This window comes from Euleptes europaea, chromosome 1 (assembly GCF_029931775.1).
Source record: "Euleptes europaea isolate rEulEur1 chromosome 1, rEulEur1.hap1, whole genome shotgun sequence".
Classification (NCBI taxonomy): domain Eukaryota; kingdom Metazoa; phylum Chordata; class Lepidosauria; order Squamata; family Sphaerodactylidae; genus Euleptes; species Euleptes europaea.
In genome coordinates, this window is record NC_079312.1 from 157,522,346 (window position 1) to 157,540,695 (window position 18,350).

General features: G+C 44.7%; 2 protein-coding genes across 2 annotated transcripts in view; one reads left to right on the top strand and one right to left on the bottom strand.

The window, feature by feature from the left end:
- Positions 1-18,350, top strand: part of CD63 (CD63 molecule) — a 207,942-nt gene that overhangs the window by 125,409 nt on the left and 64,183 nt on the right. The gene's annotated exons all lie outside the window — the stretch shown is intronic.
- C1H17orf75 (chromosome 1 C17orf75 homolog) lies at positions 1,820-16,967 on the bottom strand. Its single transcript, XM_056867083.1, has 10 exons — positions 16,822-16,967; positions 11,272-11,349; positions 9,839-9,964; positions 7,326-7,466; positions 5,842-5,899; positions 5,541-5,660; positions 4,371-4,435; positions 3,625-3,761; positions 2,866-2,969; positions 1,820-2,029 (listed from the first exon to the last, which is right to left on the bottom strand). The coding sequence occupies exons 1-10, from the start codon at positions 16,965-16,967 to the stop codon at positions 1,820-1,822; spliced, it is 1,185 nt and encodes a 394-aa protein (XP_056723061.1).

Here is an 18,350-nt window from a genome sequence, read left to right on the forward strand (position 1 = left end):
GCCTGTGTGAAGGATGCATGCTGTATCTTTAACTCAGGGCTGCACCTACAACGTTCAGAGCCAGCTCAGACTTTCTACATGCATCACCTTCCCAGCTGCTGTCAGCTTTGACAGAACCCGTCGCCTGTTTGGGGCCACATCCAGTCCCTCGGAAGCGACTGGCACTGTCAAAACAGGCTCCACTGTTTGGCGAGGTTCTGCATGTCAGCCTTCACATGAATGCAGCCCATTGCTGCATGTCAGGATCGTTGGACTGGGGCCTTTGAAACAACATTATTGCAGGACTGAGCTCCCAAGACCAGTGGGAACTAGAAGCCACAATAGTATCAGTGTGGAATGTTTTAACACTCACTACGTATCATGACACAGGGTATAGACCAATGGAGGCAGCTTCTAGATACCATGGCCATGGATCCCGCCAGGGGCTATGCGGGCCTGAAAGCAAGCTTCTAAATACTCATTTCATACAGAAACCAATATTGCATGGGTGATGTTCAGCCTGAATGCAAGAGCCATTAGCGTTCGCATCCCTAATGATTAAAAAAGAACAACCTATACTTTCTCCAACCAGCTGTTCAGAGACAGAGCAGGGAGCACAATTCAGCCCCCACCCCCATGTTTCCCTGCCAAATACCTGTTGAGAAGGAGATCAGTTTTGTTTTTAAAGGCATGAGAGAGATTCCCTCTCAATGGCTGCTGGATCAGAATTCTCTGACTGCTTCTTAAAAATATTGAGACTTGAGAAAGCCATTCAAGGGATCTGGCAGAAGCCTTCTGTATTATAATTTCTGCCACAGGGTGGGAAGTAGTTCTTAAGTTTTGTTTTGTTTTTTCTCAAAAGGGCTCTCACGTCGCAGCCCCAAACTGCTTTTTAAACCTATGGAAACACACTAGCAGTTCTGAAGAGGACAGCTGGAAAGAGCAAATTGCAGAAGAAGTGGAGAGCACGTGCAGATGCCAGGAGGTGGACTATCTAGCTTGGAGCCACAACTGCCATCAAGCACATTCATTCAGTAACTACAACACTCAAGTTCTTACTAATTCATGATGTGTAAGCAAGTGCCAAACAAACTAAGAAAAGGCTTACGTAGCCAACAAAGCCTTCCAGCCTCTTTCTTCAAAGCTACAGTATAATGTAATCCTTTCAACAATTATTTCATTGGTATTTGTTTTATTAAGTCTGATCAAAATGTTGAATCATGATCCCCTGTAGCAGCATTTACATATTTAGTACTTTCTGAATTTGTAAGCGTAAAATCATCATTGACATTAAAATGTATTGTTCTTTGTCCCACTATGGAAAATGCAATCGATACATAGTCTGTCCTGCATCCCGCAGCAAAAAGAGGAATCTTCACGGCGTAAGATCTAAAACTGAAAGGAAGAGCTTGTGCAAAATGAAATTTTATAGAGATTAAACCCAAACCATTCTGCCTTTCTTTAGAAAAAGGAAATGTTAAGTGTCGCCTTGATATCCAAAGTTTTCAAGTACAAGTTTATACAACAGTGAATCCTATTTCACAGTGAGAGTACTACTTCTGTACAATCCTCCAACTAAAAGCCATTTTTGGCGTTATGAAACAGGCGGATACAATGTACGGACACTACATGTGGGCACCACTGGGTATACCCTCTAAAATGCAAGAGAAAAGCACGCCTTTTCTTAATCACCTGGGTGCAAATGTGGGGAGCTGCAGCCAGTTATGGCTCCCACTATGTACACGTGGCTAAAAAGGGTAGTTTTCTTTCCCTCATGTTATACCCAGATGCACCTTACTTTTGTTGGGCACACATAGCCCATGAATTGAAGGAAGTGTGATTAGGCCACAGCTGACTCTCTCATAAACTCTTCGAGGACAGTTATTACATTTTTGGCTTCTTGCATCTCTGTGTGCTCCACTTTGACAATCTTCAAGAGGACATCTCCACTCCCGCAGTTCTTCAGAAACAAGTAGCACTTGAACAAAGCGTAGTGGTTCATCTCTGCCTGCTGGATGAACCGCTTCAGATTGTTGATGTCTTGTATGGCCTGCAAAGACAAGCAGCAGAAAAGTCCTCAAGCCCCCAAGGTGGATGAAAAATGGGGCAAAGCCATGTTGCGTCCCCCATTTCCTCCCCCAGGCTAGTTGCTGGGGATGCCTGCGTGTGCAGCCCTGAAAGAAAAGCAGCAATAGTGTGGATCTGCTGCGTAGGGAAGGAGTGGGGTGGGAGCATGGACTGAAGTTAGTTATAAAGACGACTGCCAGGTGTTTTAGATGGTGTGTCTATCTTAGTCTGATCCAAATTCAAGCTCCTCATGTCCACTATGCCAATATATGAATGAGGACCTCTGTAGGTAGAATTCCTTAGCATTAATCAGAGACCTGAAAATTATGAGCACAATTCAACCTAAATGAAACACTTTTAATCCTCCTTGATGACAGTGGGAGAGAAGAATGCTGAAATGAGGGATGTACTGACATTTTGCTACCTTGTGCCCAGTAATCTTTTATTGCTTGGTTACAGCTCATGACACTCAAAAATGCAGGTTCCCTCGGTATTTAATTGTAAATTAAGGTTCTCTTTTGGGGACCAGATACTTTTATCTACCAGAAGGTACCAATATAGATTCCATGGCTTTAAAACCAAAATGGGCAGCCTGATTCACCATCCAGCTATGCTGAAGTACTAGGATTTAAACCAAATGGCACGCATATGCAAGCCAAGGCCATTAAACTCAATGGGAATTTTATCACTGAGCAGCTGGATGCAGTTTGCATCCTAAATTATTTGGCGCAACTGGGTAATGGATTAGGTTTGCACCCAAGTGGCACCTTAACAACTCTCTATTTGAGGATCCATGAATGATGTGTGAAGCCATATTACCTTCAATTTAAAGTTCTCCAATATTTGCTGGAAGAGAAATGGGTTTCCCCCTTCAGAACTATTCAGAAACGCCTGTGTCCATTCTTCACAAAATTTGTTACTGCCTGTCACACATTAAAAAAAGGGGGGGTAATATACTTTCATCACAGAATTCCTCACTTTAAGTAATATGAGGAATATGTTCTATAAAATGAAAAAACAGAACAGAAAAAACAACACCAGGTTGGACCCCACAATCCGTCAATGGAAGGTGCTGATGGTCACAGATATTTCCCATGCTCTCCCCCCGCCCCCGGAGTTCTTTATGACGCCAAGGAAATTTATACCCAGGGTTGCTTGACAATTAGGAAGTGGTGCACAGCCATTCAGTTTTTCCTATTAAAAGAAAGGAGGGAAGAGTGGGAAGAGGCCCACGTGGACCTCACGTGGCCTGCAAAATGCTCATCCTTTTGGACACAGCAGTAGGTTTGCAACTGCTTTCCAGACTACAGACATCAGTTCCCCTGGAGGAAATGGCAGCTTCAGAGAGAGGACTGTGGCATCACATCCCTGCTGAGCTCCCTCCCCTCCCCAAACTCTGCCCTCCCCAGGCACCACCCCCAAAACTCCAGGAGTTTCCCAAGCTACAGTTGGCAACCCTACATGGCAGGTGCCACGTTAGAAAGCAATGAGCAAAGTTGGAGGCCAAAGGATGTTTCTTAGAACCAGTTAACTATGTAAAACTGAACAGCACTGATGCGCCTGCCCCTGAAATCTCACCTGCATTATGGAACTGCGGTTGTGGCCCACTGCAGTCTATGACTGCTGATTTGCACTGTTCCTCGTTCATTGCTATGGATAAGGATGTCATTGTGGCTTCCTGAACAAGACCTTGAAGGCTTGCAGCTCTAAGGAACCTAAAAATGAACATTAATGTTTTTACACACTTTACACCCTTTACATTTGCAGCTTATCACTTAAAGGGCTGCCAAAAGTCACCATGGGCCAACAAATGAAGATTCCCTTGGGGTCCCCCACTCACACATTAAAAAAAATGAGGTGGGAAGGATGAAAGAAGCCCCACTGGCTTCTTTTTCATTGTCGCCTCTCAGCATGGCAAACCAGAGGCAGGCATAGAGGGCTCATCCCTACCTAAGGAACAGAGCAGAAAAAAGCTGCTCTAGGATTCCACGATCACTCACTTTAACCTTTTGCACTTTAACCTAGCAAGCACTGTCTGGCTGCAGGGTTAAAGTAAGTAATTATGGATTCCTAGAGAGGCTTGTAGCTGTTCTGAAGCCCTGAGATTTGAGCTACTGCTCAACTCAGACTACTAAGCATCATTCTGGCTTCTTCCTTGCTTGTGAGAAAGGTGGACTGCTCGGCTTCTTGAGCCCCCATCCTCCCCTGCTGGAGCCCCTGCCCCTTCCCTTTTAACTGAAGTCAGGGGAAAGGCAAGACCCTTGTGATGTGACGAACTAGGCCACCTAGGTGAAACATTATCTTGAAGGGAAATTTGCCTTTACCTGTTAATGTCCTTCTTTGTCCTTCCATCTGACTCTTTGACTTCCACTGGAGTGTAACTCAGAGCCTTGAAATATGGAAGAAACAGTGTTGCTGCTACATTCATAACTTTGGTTTCTAGCAAGTTTCACTCCAACACCTTCGGATTGCTCTCCCCACTACTTTATCCAAACAACAGGTTAGGCTGAGAGGCACTGACTGGCCCAAGGTCACCCAGTGAGCTTCAGGCCTAGAAGATTCAAACCGCTAGACTGCGCTTTCTCTCACTTTCTCATGCTATTCAAGCCACGTGGAATGTTATCATCCTATAAAAAGCGTTAAATGATGGCATCTTTGGACATTAATGCATTCCCAAGGTCACCCAGTAGGCTTCATGGCAGCGTAATTATTTGAATCCTAGCCCAAAACTCTAACCTGGTGATTCTCAGTTTTGGTTTTGCCAGTTCTCTCATGGAGCGCCACAACAAACTTTCAAAACAAAATTCAATTTTTGAAAAATATGCGAAGCAGCTTTTTTGTTCTAGGCCATATTCAAAATCAGAAATGCATTAGAAAGGATTGAAAAGATCCTTTCTGCTGTGCACGTAGTCATTAATCCCCAGAAGCTAAATTTCAAGGAGCACAGCAAGCTGTAGAGAGATGGGGGGAGTTGGAAAATTCGGTTCCACAAACAGAACTTCATTGTTCCTGACTGAATTAAATGCAACTTTTATTTTAAAAAATATTTTATTCCTTTGTATATTACCTAGAGGGAGGGAAGGTGGCATGGTATAGCCCGATCTTATCAGATCTCAGAAGCTAAGTAGGGTCAGTACTTGGATGGAAGACCACTTGCAGAGCAAGGCAAATGGCAAACCACCTCTGCTTCCCACTTGCCTTGAAAACCCCTTGCTGGGTCGCCATAAGTCAGTTAAGACTTGATGGTGCATACATATGTATACTACCTAGAATTGTTTATATGGGGGGGGGGTAATCATGAAATCAAACAATTACAATGTTGCAACTCCAAAAAGGTTGGGAATCACAGTTCTAACCAGTACACCACAGTGGCTTTCAGTGTTTTCACTATTTGATTCACCTGCATGCAAACAGAGCATCAAATACAAGATATCAAAAACAGTCACCTGAATGGAAAAATACATGCGGAAGGTATGCATTTGTGCAATACTCACAGCATGCAACACAAAGGCCAGTTTCTCCTGGAAGAGCTGTACTACCCTCTGAATAGGGCACACACAGTCCTCAAACCAAGTTCTAAGAAGGGGCTGAACACACGTCTCCAGATTATGAGGCTGCAACAAATAGAAAAGTATCAAGCCTTTTATATACAGCTACCAAACTGAATCCCCCTGAATTTCTTTTCAGGGATCCCAGATGGCACTCTAGCCACTCTTCTTCAGATTACACAAGGATCTTGCTAATTAGCCATCCCAAGTCAAACAGCTGAGCAGGAAGAAAAAACACAACTTTTACCTCGATGTCGAGGTTAATCTTCAAGTCTTGCGTATATCTGTCCAGCTCAAGTCTGAATGTAAGCTCATAAGGAAATAATTCTCTACATCTGTTCAGGCATTTAAATGGCATTTTCAAAAGAGATAGGACAGCTGCGTGCAACCCTAAAAAGTGAATCCTAAAAACACTTTCCTGGGAGTAAGCCCCACTGAACAGACCTGCTTAGGATTCACTCCTGTAGAGCCCTTCATTGAAAACTACACTGGAAAGATATGTACTCCTAGTCTAACTACATCTAATTTAAGGGACTGACTAAGGATTGGCCAACATCTTTGTCAGTGAGATGTCCAAAGTATTGTAATTTAGACTATGTACATTTAGGCACATTTATTTATTATTTAGGTATTTATAGCCTGCTTTTCTCCCCAATGAGGATCCCAAGTGGCTTCCAAAATCATTTCCCCCTCCTTTTATCTTCACATCAACAACCCCGTGAAGAAAGTTAGGCTGGGAGAGTGAGCAGCTGGTCCATGGTCACCCACTCAGTTTCCACAGCAGGGTGGGGATTTTAACCTGGATCTCCCATATCCTAATCTGACATTCTGACCACTACACCATACTGGCTCCCTACTTGTGGTTACTAAACTTGGTGTGCCATTTTCAGAAACACAACAGATACTGAACCATAGCTACCAGGCCTGGTGTGTGTGTTAAGTGCTTTCAAGTCGTTTCCGACTCATGGCAACCCTATGAATCAATGTCTTCCAAAGTGTCCTATTTTTAACAGCCTTGCTCAGATTCTGCAAATTGAGGGCCGTGGCTTCCTTTATACAGTCAATCTATCTCTTGTTGGGTCTTCCTCTTTTCCTGCTGCCTTCAACTTTTCCTAGCATGATGGTCTTTTCCAGTGACTCTTGTCTTCTCATAATATGTCCAAAGTACGACAGCCTCAGTTTAGTCATTTTAGCTTCTAGGATCAGTTCAGGCTTGATTTGATCTAAAACCCACTGATTTTTTTGGTGGTCCAGGGTATCTAACACTCTCCTCCAACACCACATTTCAAAGGAATCTACTTTCTTCCTATCAGCTTTCTACTTTCTTTCCTATTAGGCCTGTTACACTTCTATTATTACAATATCCATAATCAAAAGTCATTCCAATTAGAAAAGTATCAACTGCCGGGGGTGGGGAGGGAATCTTGTTCTGAAATGGAGGAAATGATGAATTTGGGATTGCCTTTATATATTTCTTTCCTTTTCCCTTCCTTTCTAGCATTTGATTCACGTTTGCCTACTGATTTTCAAATGTATGCGTGGATCCATGAGGTCTATAATCTTTGCATTCTCATACTTCTGAGACCTAAAGTGCACAAAAAGGAATCATCAGGTGGGCAGGAGTGCCCAGTGTTCTCTGTGCTCAAGGATGTGACTAAAAGGATGTGGTAATTGAATATAGTTTTCCAGTTATGGTCTACTTTTACATTCAAAGATAGCAAAAAAGGATATAGTTCAAGCCCCTTTTCTGAGCCTCCCAAAAAGCAGACAACATAGTCTAGGGGACATATACTTGATTCTGAGCTTGCCGTTTCTGCATGTTTTTCTGGCTGGAGCAGGCAGTAATAACAACCAACTCGGCTTTCTGGTATACTGCATAGAGAAATACATAATTAATTACTTGTAGGCTACTTGTAGGTTGTGTCGAATCAGTTTTATTCTGTATGTCATGCAGGAATTTGTCTGCTCATTGATCATGTTATACACTTGAGTATTTGATCTACTGTGATCTAAAGTGTCCAAGGCCAGAATCTACAGACACTTCACGATTGCCAACACAGCACTTCAAGGAAGCTATGTGGCACACTCGATGCCATCTCAATGTTAAGGCCAAATCTTACTGGAACAACATGTCACTGAGGCTGGAACTATGTTATGACCAACTTACAAACACTGTATCCCACTTTTCTCCCTGATCAGGACCCAAAGCCACCTTTTGCATTGTTCTCCCCTCTTCCACTTAATCCTCACAGCAACAACCTTGGGAAGGCAGGTTAGGCCAGGGGTGTTGAACTCATTTGTGGCGAGGGCTGGACATGACATAATAATCACTTGGTCAGGTCGGGCCGGGCCACGTGTACCATAAAATTTAATGTCAGGTACTGAAGATACAAACTTTATAGAAGACACAGGCAAAGCCAATTAATTATACTATTTTTTAACTTAAAATACATGTTTGTATTTTAAGTTAAAAAATAATATTAATTTAGCTTAATTTTAAGTTAAATTAACTTAATTAATTTAATTTAAAATATAAACATGTATTTTAAGTTAAAAAATAAAGTTAAAAAATCATTGACCGGCTTTGCCTGTGTCTTCTATGAAGTGTGTATCTCTGGCCCCTGGCATTAATTTTTTTAAATATTTTAAACTGGGGGGTGGCTGCCTTGGCTGGCGAGTTCGCAGCGGGCTCACCAGCCCAGATCTGGACTGGGGGCAGGCGTCGCTGGCTGAGCTAGTAAGGCCGGTGCAGCCTTGCCACGTCCAGATGGGGACAGGGAAGGTTGCTGGCTGGGCTAATGAGGCCGCTGCAGCCTTGCCAAGCCCAGATCGGGATGGGGAATATTGCGCATTGGCCCTCCCAGCCTATCCAGACCTCCGCCCAGAGCCCCCACACTGCCCAGAGCTCCCCCCACCCACTGGTATGCTCCCTCAGTCTCCCTGCCCCTGCTCCACCTATTTGATTTGGCCTCTCAATAGGTTAAGCTGTCCCAGGTGTAAAGGCCACTGGCAGCTTCTCCCGCCTGTGTCGTCTGGGCTTAACCGGCTCCACCTCCCCCAGGCATCGAATCCATGCAGCTGATGCTGGCCCAGGAGAGGAGGCTCACTGTGCTGCTCCAGCTGTCTCTGCTGCCCTGGCTGCCTGCCCCTGCTGCTGCCAAGCCTGTCATCCCTGGGACAAGCCTCAGCATCCTGCCCTCTTGGCCTCCCCAAACCTCTGTCCACAGACCCCACACTCACTGATGTCCTGCTCAGCAGCCTATGGGCAGGGGCAGGAGGGCAGGATTCCGAGGCTTGTCCAAAAGACGACAGGCTCGGCAGCAGCAGGGACAGGCAGGAAGCCGCCCACACTCGAGAGGTAGCGACAGGGGAACCCCAGGGAGCCAGCGGACAGGCCCCGGGACCCAGAGAGGGCAGAACCCATGAGGGAGGCAGCCGGGGTGGCAGAGACAGCTGGAGCAGCACAGAACGCCTCCTCTGCTAGGCCAGCATCGGTGGCATGGAGCCAATGCCTAGGGGAGGTGAAGCTGGTCAAGAGCGGAGCCCAGATGATGCAGGCAGGAGAAGCTGCCAGCGGTTCTTTCCACCTGGGACAGCTGCACCTATTGGGGAGCCAAAACAAACAGGTGGAGCAGGGGCAGGGAGAGCAAGGGAGCACACCAGCAGGAGGGATGGTTGCTGGCTGGGGAGCATGCAAGCCACGCAAATCTGAACATTCAGATCGGCGCGGCTTGTACACCCCAGCCCGAAGCGGGGGGAGTGGGGGTGGCTGCCTTGGCTTCACAGGCCTCATAAAAGCCCTTGGTGGGTCTAATCCAGCCCATGGGCCACATCTTTGACACCCCAGGGTTAGGCTGAGTTATGGTAACAGCCCCTGGCTCACCTGGCCAGCTTCCATGGCAGTAAGGGTTCAAATCTGGTTGCCCCAGGTCCTAGCCCAACTCTAGCTGCTATGCCACTCCAAGAAAAGCAACAGCCCTGCATGCCCTCCTCTCCCCCCTGTAACATTGAACAGATCAAGGGATCTGGTGAGATGAGTCTCCTCGCCCTGCAAGTGGCAGCCAATGAAAGACAGAAGGGCCAGGGAAACTCATCCCATGGTAACAGCACTTCACACATTTTCCAGGGGAGAAAAGATATAGGCCTGCTACGTTTGGCAGTGCCCATCACACCTAATTCCAGCCAGAGTATAAAATTATTTGACACACTGGAAAGAAGACCTGGTTAAGTATGTGCTTCCTTACCTCAGCTCTACGGATGCAACGTTGCCCATCCCTTCAAAAAAGGCTCCCTTAGCAAGATGCTTGGCAATAAAACTGTGCAATTCGGTCTCTGCTTCAGCTGGCAAGTTAGTGTCCACCACAGAGAGGCTGAATGAATGAAAAACAAACACTGCTCAGTGAGGCACCGGATTCCTTTGGGCTCAACTGCTGCTTTTGCTAAAGCCCCCATCCATTTCAACGGGCTGAGCATGGGGGTACACAGATCTCAGCGGATTGTAGCAGATCGCTGTTGGAGAAAGTTCATGACTGGATCTCTCAGAAGTCACTGACAAAAGAAAGATACTACTACTACTACTAATTTTATTTATATTTCCCCACCCTTCACCAAAGCAGGGCTCAGGGTGGATGACAACATAAAATACATCAACAATTTATAACACCATAATAATAATATAAATTAAGTAAATATATAAAAATATAAATTAAGTACTACTAGCTTAGCAAGCAAAACCTCCTTACCTGGCTCAGTTTCTAGCAGTATCATTTCAGTACTGACAATGCCCAGATGCACTAAAGTAATCTGTTCAGTTGGACACACTTCAGCTCTCTGACCCCAACTGACTGATTCTCAAAGGTTCTATGCAGGAAATGGAAACTTTGCTCAGTTTTGGTACTGTTGCCTGTACAGGGCTCAAATTAGAAGTAATTAGTTCCTCGGACCTCCTTTAAGGTCCTTATTCCTGCCTCACCTGTAATTCTGGCTCTGGCTATTTTACAATTCTTGTCTCAATAGGGCGGCTGCACAAAAATAATTCTAGAGTTATGGTCTCAAGAGCAACCATTATACAAGCCTGCCATCCCACAAATTCTCCATCCCTTCTGTTTCAGACAGCATTTACAAACAAAATCCAAGCCCCACAGGCATGCTGGTGCTTTGTCAGTTTTTAGAATGTGAGAGCCACATATTATTAAGGTTATTTTTGTAAACAAGCTACCAATATTTACTTCTAGCCCAGGATGTGTCAAGAGATAATCAAGAGGAGGATTCTTCTGTCTAATCAGAACCCATGACTAGCTAAACACAACCAATTTCTGGACATCTGGAATTAGTCAGGCCTTCAAGAGGAAATAATGCAATTTCCTTCCAGTCTGGAATGATTCCATAATAATACTTCCAAAATTCTGCTCCTAGGGGACAGGGAACCTGGATATTTCTGAAATAGGAGTCTGCAGTGGGGAGGGAATAGGGAAAAAATCAACTCTCCTCCTCTGCCAACAGAAGTGGGCCTTTGGATAAAACCCATTATTTTTACCCTCTTCACAGTATGGACCCCCCTGTGAGAAATGTCAACAACGGTCATGTGCTCCATTCATTTTTGAGATGGGTACATGTTTTGAGACAACTTAGAATATGGAAGATCCAGAGTTAAGAGAATCTGGCCATTCTGGGTTACCTGAAGTCATCCGAAGAGGGCGTTTCATCCACTGTACTGCTTGGGCTTCCATCATCACTGTCTCCACCCTGGTACAGCCTAGGGAAAAAAGCCATTATGAAAATTCTGAAAGCACAAAACTCTTCCTAATTGCCTTTGTTGGACACATGAAACTGCCTTATACTAAATCAGACCACTGGTCTATCAAGGTTAGTCTTGTCTACTCTGGATGGCAACAGCTCTCCGGGGTCTTAGGTGGAGATATAGTTCAACAGGAATTGCTGCCAAGTATAATGAGGATTAAAGCCACACAGCCCAATCCTACACTATTTACCCCCACACATGTAAAGGACTGCAGCCTAACATAGTTACTTTTTTGGAAAGTGGTAGTAACTATTTGGAATTAACCCAGAATAACAGGATGCAATTTGGGGTACAAATCCAGCACAGCGAAGAACTCAGAGATGAGAAGGACAAAGGGGCAAGTGTCATTTTAAATTCTCTTCCAAATAACTCCAACAAGCAACATTATAGAAATCTTTGGGACAGCCAAAAGATTCTGGTCATTTTCTTTCAAAAAAGGATACCATTGAACAAAAAAGGACCGCCAATAACCGATTCCATGCAAAGTTACACACACTCAAATTTAATTGAAATATACAGGCTTTAGAAGCATCTGTCAAAATACAGTTGGCCTACAAAACTACCCTATTAAAACTGCTAAATTGTTTGAAGCCCTTTAGCTTAGGAAAAAAATAAGATAACAGCAGATAGTTTTTAAACCATTAAATGTGCAGAGAGGTGGCTTTTTCCTGTGTCTTTCTTAATGCTAGAATTTAGGGTCATCAGTGACATCAACTGGTAGCAGGTTCAAAGGTGGCACTAGTACTTCTTTACACAGGCATAATAGTATTTATCTATTTAAAATATTTTATGTAACACTTCCTAAACTCAATGTACCTTATTTCTTTTACAAAATTTTTGCCCCGTTTTTCTGCCCTCACCACAGCCATCAAGGTTGCTAACAAATTAAAGCATACATATTAAAATCAAATTTTCGAGTTCATCTGGCTATGAGGGTGGATGATTTTAATACATCCCCCACCTAAGCAGAGTTTTAGTATCCCTGTAAGTCTAAACTTAAACACAGCGATCTATCCATGACAAAGGAACTGTCATCGATTCCTCCACACTCAAAATGAACATTATACTTAGGACTATTTATATTTTATGTGCAATTATTTTCTATATACCTTGCAGATATATTCAACAACAAGAAGAAGTTTATTTACAGTCAAAGACCAGCAACAAATTGATATAACTCTAGGCATATATAAATAGTTAAATGGTGCAGTTATAACACTTAGATAACTTTAATTAAAATTTAGGTTACCTTCTTCTGTCTTATTAAACATGCTTGTGCGCAGAATTTTGCCACTTTAAGGGTGGTCTCGTTGGAGCAGTCAGCAAGGAGAAAGTCAGTATAAAAGGAGCTTGTTCTACCCGGGTATTTAGACAATACTGGTCTAATGAGCCTGGATCTAATTTCCTGATAGTAACAGCAATCTAAAAAGACGTGTTCAGTGGTTTCAATCCCACCTGACTGGCAAGGACAGGTTCGTTGATCATATGGGATACGTGCATATCTTCCTTCAATAAGGGCGGATGGGAGTACGTTGAACCGGGCTAAGGTAAAGGCTCTTCTCAACTTTGGGGTCTCCAGCGAGTAAAGGTAATTTAGAGGCACAAAGTTTTTATTACAATCTTTGCTGGTAATAGGGGGGCCTGTGCTCTGTCAGTTTGAAGCGCAAATGTCCCATAGCCTTTGCTTAATTTGTAATTTAGCTCTTTGATAACCTAGTTGTAGTAATGCTTCGCTACTATATCCCAGATGGTACAATTGGGCCTCTATATCTCTTATCCACCTTGAAGGGTGGTTATCTATGAGTATTAGCAAGGTTAATCCAGATGGAGCTAGGTTTAGCTTGAGCCAGAGATTTATGGCTTGGAACCATACGTGTGTTCCTACAGGTACCAGGCCTGCTTCTATCCTAAGTTGGGAATTTGAAATGCAGCTAGGTACTCCAAATAAGGATCTAAGGAATTTAGATTGCATTACTTCAAATTTATGGAGATCCTTATAAAGACATAGCAGTGAGCCGTAGGTTAATTGTGGGATCGCTTTCCCTTTAAATACCTTCAATGCACTGGGTATATGTGCACCTCCTTTTGTAAATAAAAAACTCAAAATTACTGTGGCAGACCTTTGGGCAGCCTCAGTTATGTGCGTTGTCTGAGTCGACCAAGTGCCAGAAGACTGAAACACTACTCCTAGGTATCTGAATATTTTAACTTGTTCTATGTTATGGCCCTCAATCTGCCATCTGTACTTGGAGTTTTTTTTAGAAAAAATAACAATTTTAGTTTTTGAGAGATTGATTGTGAGATGTTCCTCCTTGCAGTAAGCTGAGAGTGCTTGTAGTGCCCTTTTCAACCCTACTTTAGAGATAGAGAGGATAGCACTATCTGCGTATAGTAATGTAGAGATTTGTCTTGGGTGAAAATCGGAATCTGTTAATGACTGTACCATAGAGTTAATGTAGAAATTAAACAGGAGAAGTGCGAGAACACAGCCTAGTTTTACACCTCTCTTTACTGGAATCTCGTGCTTTAAATGACCTTGAAGATTGCACCTTACATTCAAGTTGTTGTTTTCATGTAGTCTGCGGATTAGTAAAAGTAACCTGCGATCAATTGTAAAGGCTTCAGGTTTCGCCCATAACCTATTGCGTGATATACTATTGAACACCATTTTATAATCTACAAAAGCTGTATAAAGGGCTCCTTGTGGTCTAGAAGTATATTTCTCTATCAGATGGCAAAGAATCAGGCATTGGTCCAAAGTGGAACGGCCGCTTCTAAAGCCTGCTTGTTCCTCAGCTAACATGTGTTTCTTGTCAAGCCAATCCCATAACTTCCAGCATAGGTGTCTGGCATATAGTTTACCTACCACAGTTAAAAGACTTATTGGACGGTAGTTAGATGGATCTGTTTTTTCCCCTTTTTAATGTATCGGTATAATGATAGCCGTATTCCAATCATTAGGGATTTGTGCCGTTCGGTCTATGTAAGTAAAAACGGAAGCAAGAAGTAGAGCCCACCATTCAATGTCTGCTTTAATCAATTCTGGAGGGTCATGTCCTTTCCTGGGGCTTTCCCTGGTTTTAACAGGCCTATGAGCTTTTTAACCTCTGCAGAAGTAACTGGGGGCCAAAGACGAGGGTTTCCTAAATCTGTAAGAAGAGAGGAGTTTTGGGCGGGCTCTGTATTGTAAAGTGCAGAGAAGTGGGTTTCCCAGGTTTTTGCCGCTATCTCACAACATGATCTTGGGGCTTCTGTCTGAAGTCCCCCTGAGATTATCTTCCAAAAAAGTGAGGCGTCTTTAAGCTTAGCTGCTTTAATAAGATGTGTCCAGGTCTTTTTTAATGCCTCTTTCTTTTTCATAAAATTAATACTTTGTTTTGGACATTTATGTGGGGTTCCTTGAATTTCTTTAAAGAGGACACCGTTTCCATTCAATGAAGGAAGATTTGGTTTCTCTGATCTTAGTTTATATCATCAGGCATACTTGTTAACTTGTACTAATTACTGGGATCACTCTTTGTAGTTGGGACTACCCGTCTTGGGCTGTTTTGGAGGCTACTCATCTGTTGCCCCACTCTTAAGTGGAATGCATTAGGGTCTACGCATCCTAGAGTGAATTTCATTCCTCCAGCAATTTCTGCGCCTAGAGAAGAGTGGCACAGGTAATGTCACGACAATATCAATTTGATCCACTTTCAGATGCTAAATTAACATTATTGGTCAATCCAGATCTAAAAATTAGAAGAAATAATCTTTTCTTTCCAAGGCGTGGACGGATAGGGATTTGAACATTGGACCAATTGATAGACTATGATGATGAGTTTTTGTCCTTTTCTTAGCTCAGGTCTAGATAGGACTTGTCAACTTCTGTTGAATGGCAGTATTTACAATTGCAACATTTGTTGGTATCTAAACGTGGCCCTACAGCATTAGCTGCAAACCTGAAAGGGAGCGGAGCTGCTTAGGGGACAGCATGACCCTAGCGCCGGCATAAGTGCTACTTGAGCCATCCAAAGTGGCACGGACGCCAGCACAGGGCTACTTATGCTGGCTTTGGGGAGCAATGCAGCAGTGCAAGGCTTGGGCGCCAGTGCTGCCTTCCCAGTAGCGTTTTTCTGGTGCAAGTGTGCTGGTGTCAATGAGGTATTCCAGGGGCATGGGGGGGGCGTTCCCTTTCAGCCCAGGAATGTTTGCACCAGCAAACTCCTCTTTCCCCCTTTATACTGAGAATTTACACTTCAAAGATTCATGGCAGAACTCACAACAAACCTCTCTGCCTCAGCTCCCCCCCCATGAAATCTTCTCTTTTAAGAATTCTCAGTATGATTTTATTTCACATATCTGAAGAAGCGAGCCGTGACTCATGAAAGCTCAAGTCTAAATAAATGCTGTTAGCCTTTAAGGTGCCACGGGCATTCATTTTATATTGGCCTAAACTGACCTTTGGTCTGATCCAGCAGGGCTCTTTTGATTTCTTAGAATGACTCCAAATGGTTCCCAAACCTTTCAGGCGACCGCCCCCTTGGTTCTACAAACTCAACCCCAGTGCCCCCTACCCTATCCTATAAAAAGCATTATTCAAAATAGGGGTTTGCATGAGTCACTAAAGAAGATAATAAAAATAAAATTTCAAAGCATTAACAATTAATTGCACATCCATTCCAAACCAAATCAAAACTTTTTTAGTTGAAATTTATTCAACAAAACTGATGAACTTGACCCATTGGTACCAGCTCTTCAACGTCTGGGGGAAAATTCCAATAGTTTCCACCAAATTTGCCAGCATGGTGCCATAGCTCGATCGATTGTAAATTAGTGAACAACAGTTGAAGGGACCCACCTGTAGCGCCCCCCTCCGCTGCCCCCTTGCCTCTTAGCGCCCCCCTAGCCCTGCATGGCCCAGGCTAGCCTGATCTCGGCAGATCTCAGAAGCTAAGCCGGGTCAGCCCTGGTTAGTCTTTGGATGGGAGACCACCAAGGAAGTCCAGGGTGGCTGTGCAGAGGAAGGCACTGGCAAGCCACCTCTGTTCGTCTCTTGCCTTGAAAACCCCCCAAAAAGGGGTCGCCATAAATCGGCTGCGACTTGACGGCACTTTACACAGGTAATCTCACCGCCCCCCAGGGGATGGTACTGCCCAGATTTGGGAACCACCGATTTAGAGGCATCTCTAACTGGTCACTGTTGGGAATGGAATACTGGGCTACGTGGACGTTGTCAGCAGGGCAGTTCTTAATTTTTGGAGCCTGCGGGGATGGGGTGGAGAAGGAAGGTGAGGATGAGGCACCCTCACAGGGCACGACCAGCAAACCCGGGATTATGAAAGGAGCCAACAAGTTGGGCAAGAAGGCTCTAGGAAGGGGGGGGGGCAGATCCTGGCGAGAAGGGCGCCGCGCCCAGGGCCGGTCCCAGAGGCCGCCACCCCTCACCTGCAGCCTTGGTAGCCGTACAGACAGTAGTAGCTGCTGTTGCTGCGCTCCAGTTTCCGCTCGTCCGAAAGGCCACCCGGCCCCTCCTCGCTGCTCTCCAGTTCCCTCTCGTCCCCATCGACGGACTCCTGAAACGAAGGCAGCATCTCTCCTTCCTGGAGCGCCTTGCTGGCGTCCGGGAGCCCAGAAAACGCCCTCCCCCTCGGCGGCGCGGTTCCGCGACACAGCTCCGTCTCGCCCCGCCTCGCCGACATCAAGGTTCCGGCCACACTGAGTTCCATTAACGTCGGCTGGCGAGCTGGACGCGATGCTGCAATCGTTGGACAGGAAGGATGGAGTCTTTCTTTCTTTCTTTCTCTGCACCCTGCAACTTTACAAGATGCGACAGCGTTGTCCCTGGGGAACATGCAATTTGCGTTTTTGGCCGCCCGCTCTCTTCTTTGGGTTCACTCCTATGTCACGTTAAAATAATGTATTTATAGTCGACAAATAAACAGGAGGAGTCTTGTGTCCCTTTCAAACATTTTTATTGCAGTAGGGTAATATTTTTAGTGAACTTGTGGTTTGTGAAAATTGATGCTAGAGTGAAGCTGCGCTAGACTTGTTTTTGCTGCGAAGATGGCCACCGCTTACTTCTAAGTAAACATGCTTAGGAACAGGCTGCCATCCTAAGGATGCTCGGAGGGGAAAATGCTGTCAAATCGCAGCCGACTCATAGCGACTTCAAAGGGTTTTCAAGGCAGGAGACGTTCCAAGGTGTAGCTTCCCATTGCATCCCTAAGCGTAGCAACCCTGGTCTTCCTTGGTGGTCCCCCATCCAAGTACTAACCAGGGCTGACCCTCCTTAGCTCCTAAGATCTGACGAGAGCTGTCTAGCCTGGGCTATCCAGGTGAATACAAGAACACTTACCAGAGAGTAATCCTTAAGGAGGTAAATAGGACGTATTTCTTATATAGACTAATCCCTATTGAATTTCTTAACACTTCGGTTCCAGTGAATGTGATTTTAAATCGCTTGTTTTATCGCAGACCATTGGGTGGGGTAGAGGAAAACTGGCCTTCGTACAATATTTTGAACTTCGTACAATATTCGAAAATACACTAAGGCATGGGAGATTTTTGCCTTGGATTTGCCGCTCACTAGATGCCCGTTTTCCCCATCTGAATTCTCAAAACTCTGCACGGGGGCTTATTCTTGCGTTTTGAGAATTTGGATGGGGAAAATGTGCACCTAAAGAGTGGCAAATCCAAGGCAAAACCTCCCGTGCATAAATGGCCTAAGACCCGTTCCATTTGAAACTGCAAAGCTGACCGCCATGAGATCCTCACTCGCCCGCGCTTCGCAAGCACCCCGCCAGCAAATAGAGTCAACTGTTGGTTTGCTGCTCGGCATGCTGGGGGGGGGGGAACCGCGCGTTCCGTCCTCGAGTGACGGAACAATACGTAACGTCTCCTTAAGAATCCGTGCGCTCGCGGTGCATGCTGGGTATCGGGGCGCTCGTCGACGCGGCGGCCATTTTGTGGCTGTT